Genomic DNA, 21324 nt, shown 5'->3' with positions numbered 1-21324 from the left:
TGCCGGCTACCCCGCGCTGGTACAGCGCCTGCTTCTGAGCTCCGGCGAGCCTGCGCTGCATCAAGGAGACAAGGATTCAAGGCCGCGCGCTCAACGAACGCTGGATCGCTGTCGCCCACACGGCGGCGCAACGAGTCCACAGCTGCACGGACGCTCCGAGGCGGCCGGCCATACCAGGAGGCCCGGTCGGCTGGCGCCCTCCCAATCTGCCTGCCGCTAGGACGGCTAGCATTGGCCACGTTTCCTCATTCGGCAGTCAACCAGAAGAATTTATCAGCTATCACATCATTTCAGGTGACATCAATTTGGACAGGGTGCTATGAATGAAATATTTAAGTATTATACTCAGGTTGGTTCGAATGATGTAAGATATATTTCTATTGGAAAACAACGTTATGTGCAAGAAAAAAATAGTTTTACAACACTCTTCTAACGGAAATGGGGGCAGCCACAGCCAGAAAAAAGGTGCCGAAAAACACGCATGTATTCTGTATGTGCTAGGTCATGTTTCTCAATATTTCCTACATTTAAGGCCTTCTAATTGGTATATGTAAGCCTGTGATATGCCACATCCGCACATAAACTTGCAGCTCCATGATGGTGGCTCCTGTTCGTGTCGGGTAGCCCTGCTTCAGAGTTCAGGGTTTGCCCTCTCAACTAAGCTCTTCAGAGTGCATGCACTCTGGATGAAGGATCGACTATAACAAGTGCCGAAAGCCCAGAACCAGATGAGCACATCCAGACTCTTGACCTGTGCAAGCATGCTTGAGCTGCTCCATTTGATGCTCCCGTTGCATATTTTTCTACGGAAAAAGTGCAGTACCTCCGACAGCTCAGCACCAATAAGTACCCACTGCTGGTCTGTCATTACTACAACTTTTACGATGTCCGTGCCAAAAAGTCATCAACGGCAAGTGATGCATCACCATGTGCAACAGCATTCTCTGGCTCTGGCATGTAAAGTGTGGCAGAAGAAGCCTGTGCAGAAACACACACAAAAAAACATGTTAGACATAGAAGATGACTAGAGTCAATGGCTGAGGACAGGTTATATCATATTTTCAACAACAAAACGCTCGACTACTACTGCTAGATAATTCTTGTGCACTGAGATTCTTCACAAAACCATCCAGTTGGGGTTTCAGCTTTACCCTCCCATAGTCCCATCGTCTTTAAGATAGTTGGATGGGAATTAGCTACACTTAATTAGCACAAAAAACACCATTACACAGAGAGGAATAATACCTTCATATCTATCTGCAATTCTCCACTGTTATCTACTGAAAGAACTGTTCCATGCGCTTTCAACCATTTCTCGCATTCTTCTACACCATCATCCCCATCAGCCATACAACCTTCACTATCTGTTCTCACGAATCCCAAAATCTGCACAGCATATCCCACAGGTAAAGTTGGGCGATATGATCTAGACATGCATTTCATGGCTTCAAAGCGCATCCGCTCCACATACAGATCTGTTAGAAAGAATGTTACCACATCAGCAACCTCTTCTATTAACAACAGTACATTTTAAGTGACGCGAAAGATACTAGAGACTGCACTTTACCCATGAGGCACGAGTTCAAATTGGGTGCCCTCTTGTATAGTTTAAAAAATTGGACATAATTGCCAGATGAAACGGCAGAATGAACTGCAAGGGCATGCTTAACAGCTGCATCTTGTTTGGCTTCTTTTGATAAGCTGAAACAATGAAAATATCAATTATGACCCACTTTAGAATTAACATTGGGATTCGATATGCTGGTATTTACATCATAATACCTCGCCATTGATGACAGCAAGTCTCGTTTATTATTAGAGTGCAGCATGACACAGAGCAAATTGTAAGCAGAAAATTCAAAATAGCAACCCTTGATTCCTTCTGCGTATAACCTCTTCAGTTGCGACTGGCACTGCAAGAGTTGATGCAGAAATAGTTAGAACTACGGAAGTCATGAAGCACTAGTGTCGATTTCTGGGTTGTATTTTGCATTACGATTGCAGATATAAATTTTGTAAGCAACAATGTTTAAGGCCAATCAGCTTTCCTGAATCTACCAGTACCAGTGAAAGTGATCTGCCTAATGAAGATCAGAGACAAACCAGTTGACAAAGCCCTGGGATTGCTAATAAGTGAATCTACCAATGGAAAAGTAAAACCCAACCTGTGCAAAATCTATTCTAAACCTAACAATGAAGTGGATAAATCAATGGGTAGTTGGGTCATTATTCTAGTTCATTTTCCCTCCACGTCCATGAGAAAAAATAATAGCAATTGGGAGGATGTTCATTTTTAGTACAGGTGCATGAGTTTTGAGTTGACCAAGAATAGGAAACCTGCATTCCTATATATACATCTTTAAGAGACCATATAAAGTTACAGATTACTAGCAAAATGAACACACATTGTGTTCGAGGGGGAAAAAAGCAACATGAAGATACATAAAATCATTGAAGAGACCATATAAAGTTACAGATTACAAGCAAAATGAACATCATAAAATCATTTGGTAACTGATATTAAAGAAGTGGATAGAAAAACAGACATACCTGGTTATATTCAGGTAAATCGCCAGCTTGCATTGCTAAACGGGCGTGAGTTTCGTATACCTGAAATAAATAATATGAATGAAATAAAGCCATTGCTCATTGTTGAACTGATACCCCAGCGCACAAGATTAACGAGTATTTGTTATGGTCAGCTGTATAGTTGGTATAAATAATATGAAGAAGTCACTAACAGTAGTACGTAAAATAGACAATGTTCATTTGATCATTTCTCTACTTAATAATAACCTAGTAGGCACAGAAGGACTGAAGGATGCTATGTAGATTTGCAAACTACCTTTACAGTTAGTTCATTCTGGATTCTCTGAACTGTAAGATCTTGGCGAATAGATTTTAATTGATCACACTTGTAAAAATAATTCTTTTGAGATGTTTCAACAATTGCAAGGGCCTTCTCCAGGACTTCTTCAGGCCTTACCTGAAAAGGACGTTTAGAGCAGTAAGGCAAAGAGTAGAAAAGATCAAGCAGCAGCAATGAAATTAAAGGGTCACCATCAGTGACACTTTTCAATCAGGAAGACAATTGGTGAGTGTTATTACTATGGAAGGATCAGGTGCCGATGTAAGCCGTAGATAGTTTTTCTCAATTTCCTGACATGTTCCCTTGATTGTCAGGGCATCCCAATCCATATCCTCCACAGCTCTAGTGCCTTCTTCGTAAGTTCTACTAAGATAAGAAGAAACTGCATTTCTTCTATGCATATTAGCAATTGCATCTTTATTTGCAGAAGAGTTCCTTGATTTTAATGATGAATCCTGACACCTTTCAAAACGCTTAGATCTATGCTCCCTGCGTTTCTTTTCCTCTGGTGAATTTGCTAGTGCAGTTGCACTGGCATAATATTTGGTTAGATCCTGCTCCTTATCACTGTCACTTGAAGCGTTTCCATTCTGTATTTGACTTGAATTACTAGTGAATTTTTGCTTCTTGGCCGGCCTCTGATTGACTTTGTTTAAAGATGCTTGGTGAGACTGGATAAACTTCCCGTGATCCCAACTGCTACCCTGATACGACAACAACACCAAAGCCTTTTAGTCCCAAGCAAGCTGGGGCAAGCCTAGAGTTCAAACCAAACATGAGCCACCAACAAAAAGGGAAACGAAAGTGAAAAACAAAAAATATTAAGAGATATCAGAAATAACGACTCCGCCTGTTCATTAGCAGTTTAAAGATAAAATTTTACAAGAATAACAGATTAATGCTTACCGTTCTATTTTTAGGTTCGAAGGAATTGTGTATATTACTGTTGAACAATCCTTTTGCTATTTGTTCCACCTTATTGGTAACTGTTTCATCCACAGCAGGCTCCCACCTACTTTTCACACGTTTCCTTGGGGTAGGTGTTGATGAGAAGAGACTTGAATGGTTTGCACTGCTGCAAAGAAACAAAATGAGAACTAATGAGGATTAAAGTAAACTATCCAGATCTGTACAGCACAGAAAATATAGGGAACAACATGAATCTGGGGCAAGTAACAGATGTAAAATGGGTGGCAGTTTTGATGATTAACCGCAGGACCAAATCATGGATCCAAATTCTTAAGTACACAAGCAGAACTTTCAGCAGTTAAGGAACTGATGTGCCTCTAACCCTACCGGAACATGTAACAGTCTTTTTAGTGTCTCTTTTATTCCATCAGATTTACTCTACTGAATTACGATTAGTAATAAAGAAACAGGTTAAACACAGCAGCAGCAACACCACCGTCAACAACAAGAACAAGAAAGCCTTTTAGATTAGTTCCAAGCAAGTTGGGTAAGCTAGAGATGGAACACAGCAAGCTAGAGCCTCAGGAAAAAAGAGGTGATTACAATAGTATAAATCATGACAATTGATTGAATAGCTCAGATAACATTATGAAATATAACTAAATCATGTTCATTTTACAGTTACCAGGGCTAGAATTCCTAAGTGCAGAAGTGCATAGTTCATATTCAGGTCATCTGATGACTGACAGTTATATTAAGAAAAAAAGACATATTATTCAATTTTCTTAGGTTAATAATTTTTTAAAGTGTCAGAACCAGATAATAAAAATAATCAAAATGCAATTCAGTTGAGAAGGTGTGATCCGAAAAATCATTTTTGCTGTGCCACTGGTAAAGTTCCAAATCAACTTTCAATAAAATTTCATTGATCAATACATTGAAGGTTTCAAGCACCAAATTGTCATAGTCAAGAAATTTTATTTGATTTCAAGAAAGGGCATTGATAAGAAGCATGTGCACCTTGCCTCAGTTGTGCCCACAACACTTTCTGGCAAAGGGAGTAGTGGTTCAGTATCCCAATTCTTAGTAAGAAGGGTTCCATCAGCGATAGCTTTTCTTGTGATCTGAAATTAAAGAATAAAGAAAAGGAATAAAAACAACTGAGATTACATTCAATTTATTAGAACCAAATTGATGTAGCAGGGAAAACTTTAACAGATGAAAAAAATGAAGCTCAAGCATATTGGTGGACCAAAAACTGAGGAGCCTCTGAGTAGAAGCTGGAAATCAGTCATTTGCTTCAGAATGGCTGCATCCATAGTCATGGATTTTGGAAACTAAACTTTTAACTAGTTGGTTTGAGTTTGTACACACAAGTATTATGCATGCAGTGTATCATTAGCTAGCTGTCTAGTTGCCTTCATTCATGTGTGGAGGTTTGGATCATAAGGATGCATGCAGTAGTGGCTAGTTGGCTAGACGACTAGAGCTTGTGGCTATGGAGAAAGTGATGGATCATGAATGTGGTGCTAGTGTTAGTTAGGATCATGTTGTGATATAATAGATGCATGAGTTTGGATGTGTAGTGATCTCTCAGTGATAAGACATGGTCATGTATGGCACATGCATGACAGGAGACAGAGGGTCATTAGAAGCATATAAGCGTATTCAGGTTAACAGTGGTGAGAAATACGCAATTGGATGCAAGCATTCTTGGTGGTGTTGCCAGACTACTTTTATTTCTTCCTTAGAGCCTTTTTGTAGTCCCACCTCATGAGAGTATGTTCAAGTGCTATCCGAGAGGGGTGTGGGAGAAAGCAATGTTGAGTGATTTGACACTTACAAGCGAAACAGCCCTGTTTTGCTAACCAAATTTTACCAAAAGATGGGAGGACTTCGACTATCATGACCTTATATGCCTCAAAGCAAGGCGTGTCCTTTTTGGCATGAAAATCCTAGCAACCAATGAAGGCAAGAAAAAAAAAAGAACAAAAAGAAAGACTTACCTCTTCCATTATACATCGGCAGGCAGCCCTTTGGGCATCATCTTTACAACGATTGAGGTTCCTCATAGTATAATTACGGAGTGAAAATGGGATAGATCTCTAAACAAGAGAATGAAAACGCATGGTTAATATGTGAGTACCAAAACATCCTATTTACTTTGATATCTGAGTTATAGACATACACCCAGCTATAGCAGAATTAAGTGATTAACTCTCACAAACACTATAAATTTATCCTATTCATTGGAATTTAGTCGATTATTAAGCAATTTCAGCCTTTTTTCCCATTTCCTATGCAAAGAAGAGAACAGAACATTACAGCATCATGACCAACTTGAGTTGCTTTAGCATCATTTGTTGGCATGGAGACGCTAACATAGGCAGGCTTCTTGGATAAATCAGGTCCTAAATTTTTCTTCTCACTCTTCGGTATCACCATGGAGAAACCAGGAGCAATTCGAGGATTGGTTGGAATCTGTATTTTGCTTTCGCTGGAAGTATTTGTTGTCATGGAACCCTGCAAGTTTGGTTGAAAATTTTCAGAAACATGGTTCAACAAAGTATTCGAGCTTCGACCTATAGGGTCTACGGTCCTCTGCGGATCTTCCGGGTTGCCTAGAGGTGCATGATTCGAATTCATAGTCTTCTGAGAGTATGCCTGTGCCTGGTAGGCATAATGGTTTTGAGACCATTGAACACCTGGCGCCTGGTTGGCATGATGATCTTGTGCCTGGTTAGCGTATTGATTTTGAGGTCCTGAAACACCTGGAGCCTGGAGCATGATGAAATGTAGATGATGAGAGCTCTTCACACAATTAAAAGCAAATAAAATGCAACTGACAACATAAGAAATAGTTACAAATAAACATCAAGAATGAAAGGGCATTGTAAAGTTTCAATAGAACAGCTCAAGTGTCTTCACATTTCCAAATTAAATATTATCAAGCCATGCTTCCGCAAATGCAAGCTGCTAACGTATAAGAGGATAAAAAGATAGCAGCCTTGGTATCCAGGCCATCGATTAGAGAACAATAGGTTAATGTAACTAAAAAGCCAAAAGAATGGGCCATGGTGACCTTCTTGGAGGCCAAGCTAAGGATTTTTCTATAACAATTAACATAACAAAATATTAGTTTGTCCACTCGAGCACAAGACAAAAATCTAATTATGTATGGCACAAAACAAAAATCTAATTATGAATGTTTATCTTAGTTTGGTCTTCTCAGTGACTTTATTCAAGCCCCGCTGGAGTGGTATGTTGTATGTCTGGGAAGGAACAATCTGAGTTCTTAGCCAGCCTGACAATGAGCCTTAAGAGACTCAAAACAGGACAACCCATTTCTTATTTATGTCTGAAACATCCTTCCATTTCAATAAGAATGTTCATCTTTATGCAAATGCTATGCAGATAAATTTTTAAGTAAGTTTCGTTATGCAATTAAAGAACTAAAAGCATTCCAATCCAACACAATAATCGGTGCTAGTGCCACGAAACATCCATGCATAACTCATAAAAGCAATCACTACAGATTGTAATATGCAATATTATGATGGGCATGTGTTAGTTTATTGAGCTATATCTCAATTAGAGCAGCTGCACTGAAATGGATGGAAAGAATTATAACTAAGTTGAATATGTGGTGTGCTAATTAGATAAAATATAAATGCAAATAATGCAATGAAATAACAAGCTGTTATATGTCTAAATTGAAATAGCAAGATCAATCAGGTTTTTGGTTTCAGGTTCCTCTTCGGGATAATTTTAACCCCTAAGTCTGCTTTCTGCCATACATTTTTATCAACTTTTGTTTTTTTACCACTCATTTCTCAAAAGCGGTTTGTTTTTTCCACCTTTTGCCATTGCCTGAATAATGCAGTCAGTCAAAGGTGTTTTCAACTAATTCAAGTCACAGAATTCCAGCCAAATAGTGTGCATCGAAATGATATATAATTAGGATGAACCGCTTGTTACTTGTGGAGAATTTACCACTGTAGTAGTCACTCGTCAATAATTAATAATATGCTTTCACTGAGCGAAGCATGATAAAACAGAAGGCAATGGCAAATATAAGCCAGCACCTAACAGAAGGGTAGTAAAGCCGGAAGGTGCTAAAAATGGACGGCGGAAACGGAATTAGGGGTCAACTTGATGGCAAAAATAAAATAAACCGCTTCTAAGATGTGTTGTTCTACTATTCATTATTGAAAAAGAATTAAATTAACAGAGCCAGACAGCATATACTTCTGAAAAATACTTTTCAGAACACCATGAAGAAAACTATATACATCAAGTAAGAATTAGTAGTGAAAGGAGGCAAAATACCTGCATTGGAGGTGCAACAGAAGCAACTGAATTAATTTTCCATGACGTCGTGCCTGGTGGAGGTGGCTGGCTAGATGGATAGGAATAACCAGCAGGGGTGTTAACTGCTACATTATCTGCAGTACTGTTTCCAGCAACTGGATTACTAGAAGCACTTGGCACAGATTGATTGTAATAGTACGGCCACTGGTTATACTGCTGCTGATATGGTACGGAATTGGCAGGCATTGAAGTGGAACTCTGGAGTGCATTTGTATCAGACGAAGAGTAGTTTTGGTACGATTGAGTATAATTATTTCCTGAGCTTCCAGAATCCCATGTGTTGTTCTGATAGTAGTAGCTGCTGCTTCCATATCCTGGCACAGTCTGATGACCCCCAGCATTGTAATATGTGTTACTTGTGGGATCAATGTAAGACCCTGAATTTTGAAATGAAGTAAGAGGCTGATAAGCTGCACCTGGATGTTGGTTTGCTCCTTGGTGGACAGAAGAATCATTTGCAGCTTGTGGGTAGCCATAATAATAGTTGGCATATTCTACAGGATTGTAGCTATGTTGAACTGAACTGGAGTAAGGCACATGAGAGTGAGATGCATCTGCCATCCCCATACTCGACTGGGCAGAATAAGGCACATTGCTACCTACATTTTGATTCCCTCCTGCAACTGATACATCCCTTTGTGGATCATAGTAAACTGTATCCTGGCTAGGTTTATCCACTTGGTTATTCCATGAAACTGATACTGACCCACTGGCCGAGGACCATGGTTGCTGACTGGAAGATAGAGGTGGATAAGGAGATGGATTTGTCTGTTCCATACTGACAACCTGCCATCACCAAATAGAATTGTCATTCCCATCGTACATGTACTCTCTAAAATATAAATAGAGATTATAGAGGGGTCAAAATTAGTCGAATTCAGACCCATGAAAAATCACCAGCAGAACAATGGTTTGAGTAGACTTCTATTAGATTCCACTCTAGATATTTTTCTCTAACAGGCAACTGTACGTCTGTACCAAAGCAAGGCGCTCATGACTTTTAAATACAACACAATAAAAATTGTTCAAATACAGCTCCCATAGAAATTAACCTAGTTCAATTTAATAGCAGTAGAACATCATTGTGTCTGTGCAGGGGCGGAGCTGCAGTGATTCCTGGGTATTCCCAGGAATACCCAACATCAGCCCCCACCCGCTCCCCCTCCCAAAAAAAAACGTGCTTTTCACGGTTGGGATGGGAGAAGAGGAGGAAGGATACAAGGGAACTGGTGGGGCTGACCTCGAACAGGAGGTTGTTGAAGATGACCTCCTTGACGTTGCTGCCGACGAGCCGCGCAGGCAGCGGTGGCCGCGGTCAGTCGGCGGCTAGCGCGGCGGCGGGGTCGGAGAGGGAGCGCGGCGGCGGGGTCGGAGGGGACGCTGCGGGGTCGGCGGGGAGCGCGGCGGCGAGCTCAGAGAGGGAGCGAGGCGGCGGGGTCGGTCGGAGTGGAGCGCGTCGCCGGCACAGCAGATGCAAGGGACTGGCGAGCGGCAGGCGGAGCCGCGGAGGAACCGGGGAGGGGGAGAGGAGAGACCGGTTGGGTCTTAGCTAGGTTAGTCTCCTGAATTTGACTTTAGCATCTCCAAGAGTTTGCCATATTTTATTTGGCATATTTTAGATTTTGCCAATTTCTAAAAAAATATGCCAAGTAAAAAAAAGCTTATCTCCAACAGTTTGGCATAATTCACTTACCAAATCCAGATCTAACTTACATCAGAAACCCTGAGAGAGAAACGAAATTATATTTATGTCCTTCCACCTCTTGAAAACTTAAATCAAAAACCACGATGCCAACCGCGCGCCGCGCGCGTACATTTACGCGCTGGAGGCTGGTTTTTCCCAAGTTGCCAAAAATTGCCAAGTCTTTTGTCAAACTGTTGGAGGAGTATTTTTAATGTTTTTGCCAAAAATCAAAGATGGCAACTCGATTTGCCAAACTGCTGGAGATGCTCTTAACCCTAAGGCTATCTCCAACAAACGGAACCCAAATACGAGACGCATTCCCATGTTTGGGTCGCGCGAATGGAAAGGGTCACGGACCCAAACAGCTGCTTCGCCAACAGCCGACGCAAACACCGCTCGCTTCTCCCCGCGTCGCCCCGCCGACGGCTCGCCGCGGCCCGTCCTCGCCGCGCCGGCGGCTCCCTGATGCGGATCCACCTCGCCGACCGCGACCCGTCCTCGCCGCGGACTCGCCTCGCCGTGCCGGCCGCAGCTCCCCGCGACGCCGCAGCTCCCCGCAAGGGCCGTGCTCGCGCGCCCGCTGGACGCTGCGGCCTCTGCGCCTTACCGCGCACCCGTTGGTCCCCGGCCGCCCGTGCAGCACGTGCGCGTGCTTCGCGCTCCCCGCGCCGGCTGCCCCGCCGCTGCTCCTCGTGCAGGCCGCGCGCCGCTGCTCCTCCCTATGCAGGCCACCCCGCAGCTCCCCCGCACGCGACGAGGCCTCGCCGCCGCTCCCCGCGCAGGCCGCCCCGCCGCAGCTACCAACGCACGGCGGCGGAACAGGGCGGAGTGGCGGCTGGAGCTCGCCGGGGCCGGGCGGAGCTCTCCAGCGCGTCGAGGGATCGGAACTTGCTCTGCTTTCTCTCGAGTCCGCTGGAATCTCCCTCCACTCAACTGACCCGATGCTTGTTGCGCCAGCCGCCTCGCCGCGCCGGCCGTGGGCTGCCTCGCCGCGCCGGCCGCGGGCCGCCTCGCCGCGCCACCCGGAGGAGATTTGCGTTGTGCGGAGAGAGACGACGCATTTCTGCGTCTCGTCTCGGCCGGTACAAAATGGGTCCTTGGTTTGGGTGATCCGTTGGAGCACGATTTCGGATAAAGCAAAGCAAGGACTCATTTTGGGTTTGGGTGCCCTTTTCGGTCACCTGTTAGAGACAGTCTAAGAGGCCAACAAGTATTGTCTATGTGTGGCTCGTATAAACATATCTACATCGCTAAAATCTCTATGTTTATGCGATAAGGACTAATTTCAAATCAGAATAACATTAGATATTTAAATACAGTATGTTTATGCGATAAGGACTAATTTCAAATCAGAATAACATTAGATATTTAAATACAGTAGAATAAGTATAATAACTATAAAATTAATTGTAGAGTAAAATGCATCAGAGGTCCATCAATTTGTAGTAGGGTGTCACTTAGGTCCATCAACTTCAAAATTACATTTCTGGGTCCATAAACTTGTAATTTGTGTCACTTAGATCCACGAACTCTGAAAGTTCATTTCTAGGTCCACTAACTTGTAATTTGTGTCATCTAGGTCCATACCCCTCCACCTAGCCTTCATGCACTGATATCACACCAATATGAATCTACATGGTTCCCACACATTGCTGGAGTTGTATCAGAATGGTGAAATTTGAGCCCCAATTTCAAATCAAATTCATAGAGAGGGGAGGGGGGATGAAAGATTTATTTTGGAGGTTATTGATATGTATTGGGATTCAAAGAGGGCTTCCGGACTGCAATTGTTGAGTTTTGGAGCTTATATCCATATATAACCCTGTAATATGGATGGAGAGTAGGGGTGATTGCTCTGGAAAGATGGAGTAGGTTATATAGGGACTCAACAACATGTGTACCATGGTAGTGGATATTATATCCTCTGTGGCGTAAGTGGCCGGATATGATGGTGCAAGTTGTTGTGGCGAAAACTTCTGTGACGATGTTAGACTTGGGTCAACCCACAGTCGTTCTCGATGAGGGGTTGAAAGATATTCATGGACAGCTATATCGAAGCGACCTTTAAGGATTTGTAGCCACACGATTGCTCATGGATAAAGTTCGTGAACCTAAAAATGCACTTTCGGAGTTTATGGACCTAAGTGACACAAACTACAAGTTTATGGACCTAAAAATGTAGTTTCATAGTTTATAGACCTAAGTGACATGAATTACAAGTTGATGAATCTAAAAATACACTTTTGGAGTTCGTGGACCTAAATAGCACATCCTTACAAGTTGGTGGACCTCTAGTGCATTTCACTCTTAATTGTATAAATTGGGACTAACTCATAAAAATCTATTAAACCTAATTAATCTATAATTAACATACTCCCTCCGTCCTCAAATCTAAAGACTTCTGGGTTCGAAGTGTGTCCTCATATCTAAAGACTTCTGAGTTTCAGGTGGGTCTCACTCTCCTATTTTTCTCCCCCTGTAGCTATTCTAGCGAAACGTCGTTCCTGGCGTCGTTATCCTCCGCCGCCCAGCTCATCTTCCCCGACGCTGCACGCTCCCCATCCTCCGCCGCACCCTTCCCCTTCCCGGCCTCCGCCGCACCAACCTCGCCGCTGTCGGTCCCCCGCCGCACCATCCTCCGCCTCACCAACCTCGCTGCACCATCCTCCGCCGCACCCTCCTCATCCTCCACCGCACCCTTCCCCTCCCCGGCCTCCGCCGCACCAACCTCCCCTCCCCGCCCTCCGCCGCACCCACCTCGCCGGCCTCTGCCCCAACTTCTTCCCCGCCGCACCCCCATCACTGCATCACGACCCAACGCCCTGTAGCCCTAGTTGATCTGCTCCTCCGCCGCCGAGATCCCGTCCGTGGAAGCATGCGCGGACAACAATCCCCACCAAGGGGAGTCCATCCCCTCTATCCGTCCATCCTGAGGTAAGCCCGGAGCGGCGGGAGGGTCAACTGGCGTCGTGAAGGCGTCCATGGCAGAGTAGGGCCGATCTGCCGCCGCGGCAGGGAGAACCGGGGCGGTATTTGGTGGTCGCGGCCACAGAAGCGCATCGTCGAAGAAGGAGTGGATTTCATCCAAGACACTGAAGAAGGGCCCGGCAAGGACTACATTTTCATCAGACAGACCGATGAGGTTGGTCTCGGCAACACTGTGCTGCAAGATTCGCACGGTGAAGACTTTGCGCCAGAAACCCAATTCGACGATTCACAAATTGTGGCCGCCGATGCCGGAAACGAACCCAACATGCTAGGTACTCTCGTTTACATGCATCCATAATTTGTTGTAGCTAATTGCGCTCTTTCAATTGTGCAGTACTGACAATAAAATTTTGTTCTGCAGTGACCTCAACAGCTGACGAGAAGGGAGTCCTACCCGAACAGCAAAAGAAAGATAGGCCACCATTATGCCTAACAATGCCGAGATATTGAGAAAAATGAAGCATGATCAGTAAGACTAGTCCTGCAAATTTAGTTTTTTGTTATTACAGATGCTATAGAAATTGAGATGTTAGCACTTATGATGGCTAATGCTATGCAAATAAGAAATGATTTACGCAACAATAAGAGTAACCTTCAGCCTTTATAATGCATCACTGTAGAATGCCATATTTTTATATAGATACAAGTACTGCTTCCTCTACCAAATGTTGAACTACTCTGAATTCAGCAACTGCAAAGCACTTAGATATAGGTCCATATCACAATTCAGACTTCTTGGGAGCATGCTAAACCTTTCTAAATGATCCTTGCTCAAATGGGGTATCTTGTATCCATTGCCTCCTCCATCTTTCATAACTTCTATGAAACAGCCCTATAGGGTAAGGAATACCTTGTCCACCAATTCTGTATCATAGTCCTCATACTCCTTTAGTGTGTTTGGACAATGTCATCAATGGTTCTAGCATTCTTTAAGTATGTATTTGTCTGTAGAGATGCAAAGAAGCCTAGGTCAAGAACATTCATGTCAGGAGAGTTTGGGGGCTGATTCATTATGCGTGTATCTAGACCGGTCTGAGCAACTGCTTCCAGAAATATTGGATCATTTGGGGCAACATGTGTTCTGGCATTGTCCTGTTGAATCCATATGGTCTTCCATGCATCCTCTCCCGGCCAAACTCTGCGAATAGCTGTGATAACCTTACTTAGCAAGAAAGACCTACTTATATCTTTATTTACATTGATAGATTCAGTGACCAATGTTCCTCGAGGTCTGTTGCGAGAATTCCTTCAAATATGGCTTAGTTAGTGTGGCGACGGATCAATCCTTCTTTGAATAACTTGTGCAGCTTAGACTTTGATACATGCAAAGCTTCTGCACATGACCTAATTGTTGTCCTGTTGTTGTAAGGAATCAAGTGCATTTGAGACAAATCTACATCCACTCTTTTCCGACCACAATTCTTTGCCCTTTTTGAACTGACATCCACTGGTTCATCTGCTTCACGGCTTCTCTTTGCTATTCTCCAAATGGATTGGACAACTTTCATGGTAACATTGAATTTGGAGGCAACTTCGGCTGTACTATGCTTCTTTTGTGTAAGCTTGCCAGTTTTCTTTGAAATGACACATCTCTCAAGCAAATCTTTATATATTTTGTCTCTGCTTGTTTGTCAAATACTTCCTCCTTCTGGTACTACCACTTGTATTACTCTGGGCGGTTGTGGTGTCTATATCATCATGGTCTGATCCTGTTACAACAGCCCAATTGACATCTGCATTCACTTGCCAAAAAACAATGATAAAATTTTCAGCATACCTGAATTTAAAGATGGCAACGGGTAAAATCCGCGCGGATATCAACTTCATAAACCCGTACCCGCGTGCTAAAATCCGCGCCCGCGCCCGCGCCCGCAACCCGCAACGGGTCGAAAATGATACCCGTACCCGCTATCCGCGGATACCCGCATACCCGCAAGTTTTAGAAAATCAAGCACACAAGCACATTTTAATAGCATGTAAATATTAATATGCACATCTATATCTCAATATTAATAAATTATAACCTAATAATCAACACGTCAACACCATTTATTTGAGGAAACAAATAAATTTTAGCAAATAAATGAACTAGTCTCATACATAATACATCACAAGAGTCATTATTTGCAGGTTTGCGGGTTTTCGGATTCGGGTATCAATTTTTCAAACCCGTTTGAAGATATCCGTTGGGTTTAGAGTTGTACCCGCGCCCGTACCCGCGGGCACAAACTCAAACCCGTATCCGCGCCCGTCGGGTTTGGTATCCGCGGGTACACGGATATTTAGTACCCGTTACCATCCCTACCTGAATTATCACTTGAAGGTTCCTGCTCATTTTCTTCCAAGACAATGTGCGCTTCTTCAGCATAGACATCAATGTCTTCATCTACAAATTTGTCATTGGGTAGGAATACATATATATTTAAGCAATTTTGTAAAAATCTTTAGGTTTGCAATCAATATCTATAGCCATATTTTGGTCAAAGGTCTGCTGTTGCCTGTTCATCTTCATCTGCATGCAGCAAATTTTGCAACAATATTTAGGTCAGCAAGGTATAAGATTGTGGCATGGAATGGATAGCAAATTTTGCATATTACCTTAATTGATGATTGGATCTGATTCTTGAATAGGAACAGCAGCATCGTGTTCTGTTAAATTATGTTCTGTATTACTACATGGCAAATCAAGGACTAATTAAGTTTAATAGATTCATCTTGTAAATTAGTCTTCATTTATACAATCAATTTATAATTAGTGTACGAATGGATTCGCTCCCTCGGACAGGCCTCAGACGGACGGACAAATGATAGAAAAGGGGCAAGACGAGCGGTCGCGCGGCGCTTTGCGAAAACATTGCAGGCGGGCGTACTCACTCCCTCATATATCAAACAGACGGAGGAAGAGCAGAAAAAATTTCATATTAAAGATGTAGCCTAATTAACATCCAACGTGCTGATTAAAAATTATGATCTAGCGATGTGATGACGTGCCATTACGCAGGCAAGGGATATGTCTCGTGATACTATAGTAATATATGTTATTTATAGATTAATTTGGCTTAATAAAATATGTCTTATGAATTGGCCCTAGACTTATACAATTAGTTTTACAATTAGCTTATATTTTGTCCTTCTAATTGGCATAAAAACATTTGGTATGACTAAGCTAAACTTTAGCCCATTTGATCCAAATAGCCCCCACAGCTGGTTTCTACTATCGTCAAATTTCGGCTTTATAGTAGATGGGTAAACACTACGCACCATAAAATATTTTTGTCAACAATCACTTGATGAGTTAATGTACAAAATAGGATCACAGTCTGTCTCTGATCCCCTTCCTCACGCCTACGTTGACCAACCATAGAAACAATATTGCAAGAAAAAAATGGAAAAATGTCATAGCAAACATTTTTGCTAGTACATGGTAAGGTGGGAGAACACAATGTGTTAGAGTCCAATAGTTGAGCACCGCTGCCGACAAAGAGAGTGAGAACTGAATGATCTGGGAATGATATATTGTTTTGTGAGCAATGGTTAAGTAGTTTTCATACATGTCTTCTATATAAAAGGTCTTTTTCGAGGTCACAACCTTTGGTGATATTACTTGATAGAAAATTATTATGGTTTAGATTGCCTCAGTGTCCCTGCTATTTTGTTTGCTAATACAATTGCATATTTGCATTCATAGTTTCACATATTTAAGTCTAATATATACATTCATCTCTCCGTAAATATTTGTAAAGTGTCCATTTTCGAAAACTTTAAACATATGTATACTTCTTCAAATATGTAATGCATACTTGGAGGAAGGTTCTAGAAGAATGGTGAGAATTCATGTATACTTGTGGTGCTCCATGACCATGGAAGGAACAATGTAGAAATTATATATTTAATATCATAGAAAATATATCTGATTAGTGGATAAGGATAAAAGAAAAATCTAGAGTTAGATATTTGTAACAGAAGAGTGTGGAAGTTGGCATCAATGATCATGGGCACTTATAAATAGAGGTGCTCTCATCTCTCTTGCTGTATCAAGTGAAATGCCAATAAGCTATTTGGAAGATGACATAGATACATAAAGAAGTGATATGGTATTGTAACATGGCGTGAATAGTGTAAGAGTAGCCATATAAAGAGTGTAAAGTCCTTGTATTACGTATATTTTGTAATAGATTGCTAATACTTATTTGTTTTATAGATATATTAGATTCAACCAAAATTAAGGGTCAGGGAATACCCAACTTTAAAATTTTAACTCCGCCAATGTTACATTACCCACCCCGCCACCCCCCAGCCAATCCAAGGCACAATAAATTGCATAACCAATAACTCAAATGAAATTATCTATGACCGAATAACTAGCACAGATTAGATATCACACGCTCCTCAACTCCTGACAACCCTATGTCACGATAAAAGCCAACTACATCATAGTCTATGCAGGTTAGCTGGAATCGAAACAGAATTTAAATTTACGATAACAAGCATGATTCGAGTCACATCCGTACCTCAGCGTGCGGGGTGTCGGATCCAGCCGCCATCCTGGCGCCGTGGCTCGCCATCCTCCCGGAGCTCCAACCCTAGCAACCAGTCAACCACCACAGCCGCCGCTACACGCCCACGTGACTTCGATCCGCGGCGAGGAGGCGGAGGAGGGGCGGATCAGAAGCGGGGAACGAACCAGAAGCAAGAGGGAATTCGTGATTGGATGATGAATCGAAATCGCGTGTATTAGGCCGTGCGGTGATTTTTTTCCCTCTTTTTTTTGGGACCGAGAAAAGGTTTTACCTCCCGCGGAAAGTGAAGAAGATGACGCAGGAAACGGGAAAAAGGAGCTCCTGCCCCTTTTCGGGCGTCTCGTGCTGGGTTGGGTTCGGGTCTCAACGCCCCGCCTCGCGGCGCCCGCGTCGGAGGGTCGCCACTGCGGGGGAAGAGAGGGCAGGGAGCCGAAGTGGCTTGGGGATGTATCGGAGCGGTGTGCGGAGGCAGTGGTTTTGCGGAGAATGGAGCGTGGAGAGCGGCGAGGCCGACGACGATGGCAGCGGCGGGCCTGGAAGCGGCGTGGAAAACAGGTAGAGGTGGGTGGCCTTCTGAGACGAGAGGGGCGGAGGTAGCCGGCGAATCAGGTGACGACGGTGGTCAATAGCGAGATTGGAGAGGACATCGCCGGAGATTGGAGAGGACATCGCCGGTTGTGCGTGGGGCAAGCGGGAGGGACAGAGACACACAGGTTGTGGCATTGAGTTGCGGGGGAACCGGTGAGTACTGTGAGAGTCAAAGAATGGCGCTGCTGTCATGCTGATGGAAAACAATCCCATGGAATTTTTTTAAAAAAAATTGTATCATTTTTTTAATCGAAAAAATTGTATCATTAGTCAGCAGCTGAAGTGATGAAAACTTTGTCTCTACAGTCACAAATATTTGTAAGCGGTCCATGAAAATAGTCACTTGATTTTTTTTACAATACATTGCACAAGTTGAAATCAACAGATTATACAGTGCTTGTCCCCAGCGGGGATCAAATACAGCGATAGTTTGACGCCATTTTTCAACACGAGATGAGCAAGCTTTTAACCACCACTGGCAGTGGCACATCTCCACACCCGTACCATTGCGCAAGTTATAATCGCCTGGTCATACTCATACGGTGTTTGTTTTCAACTTTCCATAGGAGCTCAAGTATATCGAGACATCTAGAGCGATTATTTTCCAACCATGAGATCGAAGCTTTAATCACCGCTGGCACACCCCCTGCATCCGCAGTGGACGCATTCTATCACTTTCTCCTCCCTGAGATGCTTGGGGACCCTGCAGACACAGGTGGTTGCAAAGTTGTGGTCTCGTGTTTGCATGCAGCGGAGGCAGCAGAGGCGCTCATAACCTGGCTGCAAAATGACTCAAGAGGAAAATTGTTAGAAGTGATCCAGAGAATCGAGTAACAGAATAAAAACAGTCACAATTCAACAGCTTGTAATAGAATCCAAACGTAGATTCATAGTAGATCTATGGTAGCTGTACAAAGATAGTGCAGTTCAGGGTATGGAGTAATAAAAGGATAGTGACTAGTGAGAGAAGGTATGTGAGCATAGCCCTAATGAGTGAATCGCTGAAGATTGTGCCTTTCAGAAACTCCACACGACAAACCCACAAAGTACAACTATAACTGCATGGGTTAAGCCACAAAGTACCTTTCAAGCAATTTCTACAATTGAATTTGACACGCAGAAAACCGTTCCTCAAAATACACCCATTCACCCAGTTAATGTCAGGGGCTATATTCTTCCCTGATGAAGTGACAGTACTTTCAAAAACTTGAAAAATGTATGAAACAAGCATTGAATTTTGTTCTACATGGCTCTTATTTAAGTACAGTACCGATGGTCAGCAAGAAACGGGTGGTCCAGAAAAGCAATCTACTTGCCAAGGTTTTACATGTTCACCTGCTGAGGTGGCCTAGACAAGGCCTAAGAAAACTACAAATGGTTACTAAAAGCTTAAGGTGAACAGTATCACTCTAGCCACAATTTCATAAAAACATCAAAACAAAGAGTGAGTACTGGAGACTATCAGTATGATCACTAACCTTTTTCCACTTCGCAATCAGATTGCGATCTGCGTAGCCTTGGTCCAAGCAAAACTCATATAGCTCTTTCGATATTTCCTTCCTTCGATAGTAAAGATCATATATGTAGCGACTCTTCTGATGAGAAATACGGAAGATGGGCCATAAAGCTTCACACTTCCTCTTCCCATCATGTGGATCATTTTCAGCTGCAAGAGAAAACCACATTACTATCCTATCAGAGAAAATATGTACACTAAAAGATCCCATATAATATACTAAGTTCACACCTTCCCTCATTTTGGCCTCCAAATCATGAAGTGTTGGTTCAATAAGCTCCCATCCTTCTGGATATTTCACACGGCTTGTCTTTATCTTAGGCATGTCTCAGATCTGTGAGATAAGACATAAAAATTAGTGAGAGACATACAGAGGATGGATTCATAAACTTATTAGTTATATACATATATATCATGATGTTATATGCATATACAGAAGCACATCCAAAGCAGCATATCGTAACGAATTGCAAAAACTGATAATATGTTTCTGAATATTCACACTGCATGGATTCTACTACTAATATGTCACAAGATGGTATTCTATAGGAACAGAGCCTAGTTGGTGGGTGGTGTGGGTGTACAACCCCACCATCCAGGTTCGACTCAAATTTGGGTGCCTATTCGTGTTATTCACAATGCCCCGTAGTTCCTAGAGTTCTTGTTAAGCATATGCATGACATTATAACATCTCATCGCACCCAACTCGAGTTGGACGCAGACCACTTGGTGTTTGAAAACATAGGTTGAATACAACAGAAACATTTTCAAACACCATAACCACACTGTCTGTCTGGACTACATTTGTATACTCAAATGCAGATGATACCAGTAGACGCTAATTAGTACACAAAACTAAACCTGATAAAAAGTGCCCAATCATGGATGCCGTAAATGATCTGTGCCTGGCCCAGGCTACAGCAGCCCTGGACAGCAACATATCGACATTAAGCAAAGTGCATCGGGCCCAAAATTTTATTTCAATTACTTTTCAGCGCTGAAACCCTTCACTGTCCCAGCCCTGATAGCTTGTGGAGCACCTTTCATCCCAAAAGAAACTGAATGTTTCCCAGGCTGGGGCTGGAAATACTCACCGCTCATGTGCAACAGTGCAAGCAAAACACAAAGTGAAGAGGTCATGTAAGTTGGATTCCTAAATTTCTTTTATTTTCCTTCCCCTCTCCAAGAACTTCTTGATGGGTAAATCCAAAGTTCCAGCGACAAACAGCTTGCCTGATCGTCTTCTAAGAATCTTTGCATCATTGATCCTTTACCTGCAAACTCGCAGGGCTCTTATCTCTCATTCATCCCCTGATTATGTGAAAATGTGGCAAAAGACAAATATTAAGCCTCTTGCTTTTTCCAGTTCCTGGGTTATCTTGGTTTGGCCACTGACCCTGCTCTCCTATACTTGTATGCAGGAAGCAACTGCGATTAAGAACATTTTTGCCCTGACTAACTAGTTTTACAGTCACTCATGACTCAATCGAAACTGCTATGCGTGCAGGCCAGGGGCGGACCCGATAATTCTTGCAAACGAGTAGGTAATACTATATTGTAACTGGATTCAGATCCAAATACAAATAGTTTTGTTAGGGTTTGGGGTGCTCCGTCTCGCACAGCAGAAGGAAAGAGAAAGGGCGGGCATACCTGGAGGATGCGCTCGTCGCCGGCAAAGGGCTGGGCGAAGACAGGACAGATGGCGCCGCCGCTCGCCGAGTCGTCGCCGCCAGGTAAGGAAGAGCAAGGCAGGAGAGAGTCCGAGGGAAGAGAGGAGACGAACCTGAGGCCTGAGCGGCTGAACGGCTGGAGAAATTTGGAGCCGCTGAGCCGTGAGCGGGAGGGCTGTCAATGAGCCGAGCTCAAGCGAGCCAGCCAC

General features: G+C 43.1%; 2 protein-coding genes across 5 annotated transcripts; both read right to left on the bottom strand.

Annotated features, from left to right (window-relative positions):
- Positions 1 to 350: 350 nt before the first annotated feature.
- Positions 351 to 9725, bottom strand: LOC120698421 (SAC3 family protein A-like). 4 transcript variants are annotated; one of them, XM_039982017.1, is made up of 14 exons: positions 9390 to 9725; positions 8566 to 8935; positions 8108 to 8473; positions 6104 to 6556; positions 5785 to 5883; positions 4799 to 4902; positions 3776 to 3944; positions 3109 to 3573; positions 2846 to 2986; positions 2551 to 2610; positions 1783 to 1913; positions 1568 to 1701; positions 1246 to 1475; positions 351 to 978 (listed from the first exon to the last, which is right to left on the bottom strand). In XM_039982017.1, the coding sequence occupies exons 2-14, from the start codon at positions 8638 to 8640 to the stop codon at positions 880 to 882; spliced, it is 2526 nt and encodes an 841-aa protein (XP_039837951.1). In that variant the 5' UTR covers positions 8641 to 8935; positions 9390 to 9725; the 3' UTR covers positions 351 to 879. The 4 variants fall into 4 exon arrangements, with proteins under 4 accessions (XP_039837951.1, XP_039837952.1, XP_039837950.1 ...); XM_039982018.1 differs by having other exon boundaries at positions 3776 to 3941; positions 9390 to 9667; XM_039982016.1 differs by having other exon boundaries at positions 3776 to 3941; positions 8108 to 8935; positions 9390 to 9670.
- An 8482-nt stretch (positions 9726 to 18207) lies between these two features.
- LOC120698420 (protein BUD31 homolog 2-like) lies at positions 18208 to 21299 on the bottom strand. The gene is made up of 4 exons (XM_039982013.1): positions 21096 to 21299; positions 19677 to 19779; positions 19408 to 19595; positions 18208 to 18709 (listed from the first exon to the last, which is right to left on the bottom strand). The coding sequence occupies exons 2-4, from the start codon at positions 19768 to 19770 to the stop codon at positions 18554 to 18556; spliced, it is 438 nt and encodes a 145-aa protein (XP_039837947.1). The 5' UTR covers positions 19771 to 19779; positions 21096 to 21299; the 3' UTR covers positions 18208 to 18553.
- Between the last annotated feature and the right edge of the window lie 25 nt (positions 21300 to 21324).

The sequence above is a fragment of the Panicum virgatum genome, chromosome 3K, assembly GCF_016808335.1.
Source record: "Panicum virgatum strain AP13 chromosome 3K, P.virgatum_v5, whole genome shotgun sequence".
Classification (NCBI taxonomy): Eukaryota; Viridiplantae; Streptophyta; class Magnoliopsida; order Poales; family Poaceae; genus Panicum; species Panicum virgatum.
This window is presented reverse-complemented; position numbering and strand designations above follow the sequence as displayed.